This window comes from Aegilops tauschii, chromosome 7 (genome assembly GCF_002575655.3).
Source record: "Aegilops tauschii subsp. strangulata cultivar AL8/78 chromosome 7, Aet v6.0, whole genome shotgun sequence".
Taxonomy (NCBI): Eukaryota; Viridiplantae; Streptophyta; class Magnoliopsida; order Poales; family Poaceae; genus Aegilops; species Aegilops tauschii.
Window position 1 is genome coordinate 421,703,423 of NC_053041.3, and position 9,716 is coordinate 421,713,138.

The 9,716-nt window shown below is 45.2% G+C and overlaps 1 protein-coding gene across 1 annotated transcript; it reads right to left on the reverse strand.

Annotated features, from left to right (window-relative positions):
- Positions 1–1,891: 1,891 nt before the first annotated feature.
- Positions 1,892–9,392, reverse strand: LOC109752013 (probable serine/threonine-protein kinase BSK3). The gene is made up of 11 exons (XM_020310879.4): positions 8,882–9,392; positions 8,581–8,807; positions 8,044–8,179; positions 7,426–7,559; positions 7,222–7,327; positions 4,223–4,308; positions 3,707–3,895; positions 3,425–3,589; positions 3,109–3,222; positions 2,602–2,865; positions 1,892–2,409 (listed from the first exon to the last, which is right to left on the reverse strand). Exons 1-10 carry the CDS (start codon positions 9,315–9,317, stop codon positions 2,623–2,625), a joined length of 1,836 nt encoding a protein of 611 aa, XP_020166468.1. The 5' UTR covers positions 9,318–9,392; the 3' UTR covers positions 1,892–2,409; positions 2,602–2,622.
- Between the last annotated feature and the right edge of the window lie 324 nt (positions 9,393–9,716).

Here is a 9,716-nt window from a genome sequence, read left to right on the forward strand (position 1 = left end):
AGCACCGTTGTTAAGTAAAACTCGGTTTTTTATTTTTACAAGTCCCTTAAATTATACTTCTCAGTCTCAAAGTAAGTGTCGCTGACTTAGTACAACTTTATGATGCTTATTTTGAGACAAAAGGAGTACATGGTTTTACGCGGACCGAAAGTCAAAACTTGAGTCACCTTATATTTAACACATTTGTTGTTGGCCTATTGCTTCCTTAAGAAAGGAAAATAAAATCGAAGTCAATGTTTTTCCCTCGATTAAACATAGCGGAGAGTAGAATGCACATTGTTCAACTATGGCCGTGGAAGGACCGCATATCAGAGTAGGGCAACTTCAGTGGGTTGACACAAAGGAACATGGATTTTGTCCCTTTTTCGTCTATTTGGGTCGGTAGTAAGCGTATTGTCCGCATGCGTCTGACCGGTGCACTCAACTGACCGACGCATTTTCCGCGTCCAAAACAAATTTAAGCTAAAAAAGGCTAGCGCCCAGAGTTCATGCTAGAGTCCACAGTTCATGAAGGCGCCCATGCCAGCGGTCGGCATACATGGTAGCCTGCAAAAAAACACAATAGTTCATGCCGGCGCAATTGCCAGCGACGGCGCACTTGCCAGCACACAAAGATGGTGGTAGTTCAACCATGCCATACATCTCGGCCGTGGGCATGCCGGCATACAAAAAAGATGGCGCTCTCGGCCATAGATCAACCATCTTGCCCCAGCATCCCCTTTTACATCTTCTTGAACCAAGGCCTTCTTCTAGGAGACACCTTGCTCAAGCCCACCGTCGTGATCTCCACCTCCTTCACCATGCAAGCGAGCGCCACCTCTATTTGCTTTGGTCCTCGCGTTGGTCACCTCTGTCTCGAGCTTCTTTGCATGTATGTCGGCCTCCATCTCGAGCATTTTCTTTTGAAATTCGTTGTAGGCTTTTATTTTCTCCTCTTTCTCTTGCCGACATCCCGTGCCTTGCAAAGTTTCTTGCAAGGCAAATTTGGACCCAAACGGACATGCGGGACAGAATGCGTCGGAGTTGCCATAAGAACATCTAAAAAAATGAGGGAGGCGGGATTTTTTCTTTTTGAACACAGTCTGCCTGTACAGTGTCAAAAATAAAATCCCTCATTTTTACATGCTCTTGCTCCGATTTGTGGTGTTTCCACGGCCATAGTGAAACATGGGTTCAAATCTTGGTGCTCGCATTTATTCTTGGATTTATTTCAGGATTTCCGGCGATGCGCATTCAGTGGGAGGAGATGTTCCCCTCGACGACGAGGTGCCTACGGTGACTTCGTAAATTTCAAGATAATATGCCGGCTCAGTCTTTCAAAGGTGCTCATAGGGGTAGGGTGTGCGTGTGTGCGTTCATAGGGATGAGTATATACGCATGTATATGAGCGCTTGTGTCTGTACTGATGTTCAAAAAAAAAAGGTCGTGGCAAAATGACACAAATTTCTGCATAACAGAAATCACAAATTATTGATCTAGTTGTTGGTCAAGTTTATATCTTGAAATGCATGAGTAGTTTGTGTAAACCTGTAACTGTTAGTCTGAGTAAAAAGGGACAAAACAACTTAGATATAGAAGAAGCAAAAAGTATAATACTCCCTGCCATCCATATTAATTGTCGCTCAGACGGATATATCTACTTATTTATGTAATTTAAAATCATGAAACTGTGGCGCTGGTATTTATAAAGAACGTACTACTATTTAGGAAACACAACACATAGCTTGGAGTACATTTTGGATGTTGTCCATTACCAGAACAAGAGAAAAATAGAAATACCCCAACTGATCGCAACATACCAGGAAACGCACTGTATGCCACCAACCATTTCATGGCTTATGGGACCAACAAAGTAGCATGATCTGTTCCGAATAGAGCCTTCTCACAAATATACAAAGCTCACACTGTGCCCACGATTGAACCATTACAGGAGAGTTCAGCAATCTTCTCTCAACTACACTCCTAATAATACCAATCGTACATGACCCAAATCACAGTGCCCAGCTGAGCCGAGAACCAAGACAAGAGCAAAAAGACCAAACAACACTTGCTCTACAAACCCTACAATCTATCACCAACACTAACATGATCTGATGGGTGATGATGATGTTTGACAGAACAGATGGCAACCTTTTCTTTTCTGTATCTCCTCTTTTATGTGGCAGGGCGACCTGGATGAACATCCTCACCTCCTCTCCCCTTGTTAACTCCATGTAGGATAAACATTTTTATTCAACGTTGGTATCTCCTCTGTCCTGCCTTCTCTCCAGTCTATTCTATCTATGCATGTTTTTCGTATATACACCACAAATTATATATGTATCACAAGGCTAACTGACAGTCTCCATGCGCCTAAGCCAGATTAACAACTGCTGTTGTCTCCAACAAATTATGTCCAAATGAGAGCACCTGAACAAAAACATGTAAGATTCTCACTAGAATAATGGTGATGATACTTCACTATCCAAATGATGCTACGATTTTCAAATTTTCTTCTTCCAGAACTCAAGCACTTGTGGCATATGTTGTTTAGCAGTTTATAGTAACTAGGTTACCAGGCTATGAACACGGCCTTATGTTAAGAGGGGAGGGATTATATACCTGATGTTCAGCTATCCATCTTCAATGCCCCTTACTCCTTGTCTCCACAGCCGAACCATCCTTGAGTGCTTCTCGAGCTTCGTTTTCTTTTCCTAATGAAAATAGGGCCGCAGCCTGAAGATAAAATGCAGTTGGCCATGTAGGAAATATCGCCAGAGCCTGCACTGCATCATCCAGAGCTTGTTGTGGCATGTCATTCATGAGATATGATAAGCAACGCCTCGCATAAATTGTCGGTGAAACCATGGTACCAACATCAATGAACTGCATGACAATTAAGAAAGATAATCAAAAATGAACTCCAGGAACAGAGATTTGTGATCAAATATAACCAGCTTAAAGCTACATTTTTTCAAAAGAAAGATATATGGCCAAGCAACTTAGTCGTGGTTGTTGCAAAAGATGGAGCACACCAAATTCAAGCCGTATTATAAAAATCATATATGGTGTCATGGATTGAGTATGACCCAATGATAAGAGAAACCAAATAGGCAAATGAGGGGCAACCTGAGAGTAGCAATCAATGGCCATGCTAAAATCCTTTTGTCGAAATGCAGTGTCGCCCTTCTTTTTTGAGTCAATTGTAGCTTGCATTTGATTAGTCCACATCTGAAATGAGAGCTGCAACCGAGAAGAAACAAGTTAGGTGAAATGCTCCTAACAGAAATATTAAAAATCCACTAAACTCTAATACATTGTTATTCATTTATTTAACACCCAAGTAAATTTTCTTTTCTTTAGTAAAAAATATAAATGCGCATGGTGTTTTACCTTTAAGTACACATCAAGTAGACAGTGAATCAAAGGGGAAAAAAATACTTGCCTCATTTGCTGTTCCCTCATCGTCTTTATAGCCAGCTGTTTCTAGATGTTCATGTATTGCAGTAAGATCCTTTCTGGAGCAAGCTTCCGCAAGAGGAGAAAGATGAATTGATTGAAGAGTAAATGCACCACCACGGGGCTTATCCATCAGATCGTAAGATTGGGACTGCAAAACATATCAGTAGTACACAACCTTGAGTTCAAAACACTTAAGTAGACAAATCAAGGAACAGGGGCATGCTTTTATTCTATACTGAAGATGCATGACAAGATATATATTCACCTCAACATCCTTCTGAAGAGAAGCCAGTGCAAGAACCAAAGATCTTACATTAGGCCGCTCTCGTGGTTCATAATGCAGGCACCTTGAAGCTAAACGCATCAGGTCTGTTCCTTCCTCGTTCGAAAATTGGCCCTCTAAACAGGAATCTATGAGCATACTGAAGTTTCGATCACGAATCAGATCAAGAGCCTGGACATATTGGCAGTAAATCAGTTTCGTTACAACAAAACATTATTGATTGTTCTTCTTAAGTTTTACCCAGTTATTAAATATTTTCCACTCCATCCTACTGTCACTTTTAGATTATATACAAGTTCAGGCATGTATAGATGCCGTAAAGTTCAAAGTAAAATACTGGTTTATTCACTTATCCCACATACATCAATCACTAAAGCACCCTTCAACATGCTTTAAAGTTTAAACTATGTCAAAGATGATGGTCATGACAGAACTATGACGAAAATGATCAGAGCAACATAGATATACTAATAAAGAAATCAAGGCAAGAAAATTTACATGGCTAGGAGGAATATGCTTCCCACTAAGAACATCCAACAACAATGTGCCAAAGCTGTATATGACACTTTCCGGAGTTATTCTTCCTGCAGGTAAAACTGAAGCGTTAGAGCCAACCCATAGCTTTATAAGCTCAATGACTAAAATGGATCCTCACATGTGCACTAGGCCAAGGCAATACAAATTAGAAGAACAAAAACTCCATTTATTGCAACTAAAAAAATTCAATACATAATGCCTCCCGCTAACTGCTATATGCATCTTCATAAATCATCAACCCGTTTCATCACCATGGTGCTGCGCGCGGGGGGTGAGGGGGGGGGGGGGGGGGGGGGGGGGGGGGCGGGGGGGGGGGGGGGGGCATAGTTTGCTGGCCGAGGCGATGGGAAGACGTGGTGTATGTCACAACATCCTTGTACGCTGACCACGTCGTTGTATTCCTCAACCCAGATCCCCAGGAATGCGACATCATTCTGTGCCTCCTGATGTTCTTTGGCATGGCTACAGGTCTGCACATAAAAAGCCGACGAGATAGCGGTCATCACGCAGCACCTGACCTGTCCGATCCAAGAATTTCCCATCAGGTATCTTGGAGTCCCCCTCTTGATCTGGAGGGGGGCATAGTTTGCTGGCCGAGGCGACGGGAAGACGTGGTGTATGTCACAACATCCTTGTACGCTGACCACGTCGTTGTATTCCTCAACCCAGATCCCCAGGAATGCGACATCATTCTGTGCCTCCTGATGTTCTTTGGCGTGGCTACAGGTCTGCACATAAAAAGCCGACGAGATAGCGGTCATCACGCAGCACCTGACCTGTCCGATCCAAGAATTTCCCATCAGGTATCTTGGAGTCCCCCTCTTGATCTGGAGAGACGGAGGACTACTACCCTCTTCTGGATAAGATCGACAGCAAGTTTGCCGGTTGATGGACTGGTATGCTGACCAAAAAAGGGGGCTTAGCCGTGGTGCAGTTCGTGATGTCTGCTGCTTCCATCCAGACTATGTTTGCTGTCGAGATACCAAATTGGCTTAGGGAAGCCATCGACAAGAAGCAGTGAAACTTCTTCTGGTGTGCTCACCGGGATTCGAATGGCCGCAATTGCACGGTCGCTTGGCGCGAGGTTTGCCGTCCGGTCGAGTTTGGCGGCCTCAGTATCAAAGACACCAGAAGATGGGATGGGTGCTGAGCACTCATAGGCCATGTCTGCAGAGGTCCGACACCTCCAAACCTTTGGGCAAAATTACTACTCAAGGTCATCCACCACATCTGTGGTTTAGCGCACGCTGCTTCCAAGGTGGTCGTCAGCGAAAGCAATCGAGCACTATTCTGGACAGATCACTGGATCGAGGGGCAATCTATCAAGGAGCTGGCCCCTATGGTCTTGGCAGTGGTTGGGACTTGTGTGGTCAAGGGGCGAAGGGTACGTGCAGTTTGCGCCGGGCAGTGCTGGGTGGCAGACATCTCAGGGGCGCTCAACATGCAAGGAATTCTTGAATTTCTCCACTTGGCTGAGATCGTCGACACCATGGTTCTGCCCCTCAGAATACCAGTTCATCTGGCGCTTCTCGACATCTGGGCAGTACACAGTGAAGTCCGCACACACCGAGTTGTCCGCCGATTTGGTCGAATCACCTCTCTGGCATTCAATCTGGTGAGGCTGGGCACCTGAGCACCTCTTAAGTGCAAACATTGTGCCAGGCTCGCCACTAAGGAGGGGTGCTGGACTTCAGATCGCTTGGAGCGTCGCGGCCTGCAGCACCGGGATGCTTGCCCTTTTTGTGACCAGGAAGATCATAGTTCAAAAAAGCGCTAGGCTTTAATTGTGCGTTTTGCCACCGCCTTGTGCTTTTCTGATCAAAGCGCATGCTTATGCGCAATTATGCGCAGATTAAGCGCAGTTATGCGCTAGGCGTTTTGCTATCGCCTAGAGCCTAGGCGCACTTAAGCGCTTGCTTAGGCACGCCTTTTTTAACTACGGGAAGATGGAACCATCTCTCATCTCTCTCGGGCTGTGCGTTCGCCAGGCAAGTCTGGTTTGAGGAGCTTCGTGTCTTCGATCTTCAGGCCATTGCACCTCAACCTGATGACAACTTCAACACCTGGTTAGAGAATGCGGCAACCCGAGCTGGACCTGACAAGACGAAACGAGCGCGTTCGCTGATCATCCTAAATTCCTAACAGTGTGGTAGCTCTAGAACGTGCGCAAGGACTGCGTGTTTCAAGGTGCTTCGTCAGATTGCCCCGAGACTGCCTCTGCATGCTCGGCCTTCGGACGTAGCTTAGGCTCCTGTCCCTGTACGGTTTCTGTTTTTGTTTTAGCTTTTTTTTTTCAGTAGCCTAGGTAGTTTTTTCTTAGCTTTCTCTTCGCTTCTTTCTGTTTTCTCCGGTTGAACGGTTTGCTTCATTTCGAGGCTCTTCTTCTTAACACAAAAAGACACGCAGTCTTGTGCATGTTTGATAAAAGAATGTTCAAAGAGCAAACTGGTATTGTATTTACTCCCTCCGTCCCAAAATAAATGTCTCAACCTTAGTGCAATTTTGTACTAAAGTTAGTACAAAGTTGAGACACTTATTTTGGGACGGAGGGAGTTTTTTTTTCTTTTTTTGAGGATATGGTATTGTATTTATTGAAAATATGCATCAATCCCGAGACCAAAAGAAAGGCTATTACAATATTAGAATTTATCTCCTCCCTTCTATGTAACTGCAGAAGGCTATAGTTTGCTAATTTCATACCGGTGTAAGCTAATTTCATACATTCATCAGATATATGAGCCACCTTCAGTGAATAGACTAATTGAGTTGCAAAAGCACCAAATTTCTGATAATCCTGACAGCATTTTTAATGGTACTGTAATAAAAATGCCAGACATAACTAGTGGCTAGTGATATCTCCATAGCAACAAAGCCTAACACAAGGCTCTTCCTCTAAACAACCGCAGTAAAGGTACCCATTTTAAGCTATTTTTAGCACATTCCGGGAATTAAGGACTCACCAGTCCTCATATATTCAGGAGGAGTGAATGCCAAATTGGTGCTGTAACTTTTGCCATCCCGACTGTTCTTCATTAGGCCGAAACATGAAAGCCTAGGGTTGCAGTCCTGCAGGGTGTCAACTGTTAACAATCTAGAAAGTTGCAAGCATACTGACATTGGCAGGGTGATGTCTACATTTAAATAACAGTACACATGATACTCACATCATCAAACAGAACTCTATAGGCATTAAGATCATGATAGAGAGCCCGCTCCTTGCTTATGCAGTAGTCTAAAGCCTCGGCAAGATACAGAACAACCCGTAATCTCATGGGCCATACCATTGCCTGTGACTCCCCTGTGAAATGGTAAATGTGATGTGAAATAAGAATCACATTTTGATCAACATAAAAGGAATAACTGAGGAAGGCATAAGTAGTGATCTAAACGCTCTTATATTTCTTTACGGAGGGAGTACTGTATAACAGTCATTATACTGTGAATGTGATAGGATTTACAGTGAAATTTGCTTTTTATGGGTATATTGTTAGCATGAGAAAAATTTCACAAACACACAAAATAACAATCAACACAGTCTCTTTTATTTGCTGCAATCAAGCTTCCAATTTATTATGCACATGTTCAGTTAAGTACATTTTCAGCACAGGACCATGTGCAACTGCTAAATACTCATCGTGCAAACTATCCATAAAAAATCATGATTGCAGCCTCCTACAGAAACATTCTCAGCCACGGCTTTGGTGGAACTAAAAGGGAAAATAGATGAAATTGGCAAACTTTCTTCATGAAGACATAGCCACAACATCGAGAGATCAACTCACAATGGAACAGATGCTTCGCCAGTGTGTCATTGGGCATGTACTCAGCAACAAGCAATCTTTCATCGGCTTCACAGCAACAACCAAGCAAATTTACGATTCTTTTGTTCCGGAGCTGGCCAACAGACTTAGCTTCTTCCTGAAAGCATAGAACCATTTCCCAAGGGTCACTCCGACGTTCTGAATGTTGTACTGGGCCAGTTGCAAAATTTGAAGAAAGATTCTAGTCCAGACAAAAGGACACAATTTGCATTATTCTGAACTCCCTTATGGGTTGAAGCTAGCAGGTGCAGAGTAAGAGAAATTCGGTGGCTAAATGTAGCAGCTGGTGCATGTAAACTATTTTGGGAGTAAAAAAATACAGGTGATGCCTCTATTTCATCTACAAGCTGTATTTGTGTATCCAAGAAAAGCAACACGTGCGACGTGCCGTTCGAACAGCACCAAAATGCGTGTGGATGACTCTATTTTCAGGATCGACGAGAAAACCAGCGAAACAATTAAAAGTGGAGTCTTGTGGATACTCAAAGGGATTCCCACCATGAACTGGCGCGGGTCGGGCCAGGCAGAGCGGCTGAAGCGCTTGACGGCGATACGGCGCTGGGCGTCGAGCTTGCCCTTGTAGACGACGTTAGGCGCCTTGTCGCCGCTCTCGGAGATGATGTTCTCGGCGGCGAAGCCCGAGGTGGCGAGGCGCAGCTGCTGGAAGGTGAAGTCCTGGAATGGCGGGAGGTCGTACCAGTCCCCCGCCGCCCCCTCCTCCCCATCTGAAAATTCCTCAATCAGCACACAGGCAGGAAGGATGCTCAGAGATCAAAATCGAAACCGATCGGGGACGCACCGGCGGCGTCGGGCTTGAGCTTGAGGTCGTCCACCCCATTGCGATCGGACTCGCGGCAGCAGCAGCAGCACAGCAGCCTCCACGGCGGCGCCCCCATTTCCAAGAAACCGAAAGCGGAGGCGGGGAGATGGTCTTGGCGGATCTGGGTAAGCGAACGGCGCGAGGGGAGACGGAGTGGGGGGCAGGTAAGGTGGGTTGACGACGAAGCGGCGGGCGCGGGTAGTGGGGCGGGGGCGGGGGTAGGCGGGCACCGGCACGCGCGGACTTGTTCTTCTTCAACCTCCTTTTTCGGTTGATTCGGCTCGAGATTTTCGCTTTCGCGCACGCCTAACGAGACTTTTGAGTTGGAGCTGGCGAGTATGAACTCCTCCTCATTTTTTGTTTTTGCTCGCGGGATCCACGCGGAGAGGACCCAGGACCAGGACGCCATCGCCATGGCGTAGCGACGGGAGCACCTTTGTGACGGGAGTGGGGGCGGACTTTGACAGCGGTACTTTCAGATATTTTACCCAGGGCATCTTCAACTTGAACCCCTAAATTTATTCCCGCATCCATCCACGGATAATAGGGATCAGTCCGCGGTCATGAATGCGGAAGAACACTATCCAATGCCGTCTGCATATATTTCAAACTATTTTTCAACAAATCGAATGAAATTCGTGCAAACAAGGCCGGATTTCATACTTTCGTACAAAACGGATGAAAACGGTTACATTTTAAACATATTTTCAACTATAAAAAGCTAAAACTATGTACACGTACGGTCATGCGGAGCTCCGTTCCCACGATATGGATACCCTACATTAGTCTACGACCGGCTGCGGCGGATCCCTTT

What these genes read in the sequence shown, in the direction of transcription:
- LOC109752013 (XM_020310879.4), bottom strand. Translation starts at nt 9,317, where the DNA reads ATGGCGATGGCGTCCTGGTCCTGGGTCCTCTCCGCGTGGATCCCGCGA. An exon ending in GCTCAAGCCCGACGCCGCCG is followed by an intron (nt 8,808 to 8,881) that starts GTGCGTCCCCGA and finishes AGGAATTTTCAG; the next exon opens with ATGGGGAGGAGGGGGCGGCG. An exon ending in CCATTGATTGCTACTCTCAG is followed by an intron (nt 2,866 to 3,108) that starts GTTGCCCCTCAT and finishes ATTGTCATGCAG; the next exon opens with TTCATTGATGTTGGTACCAT.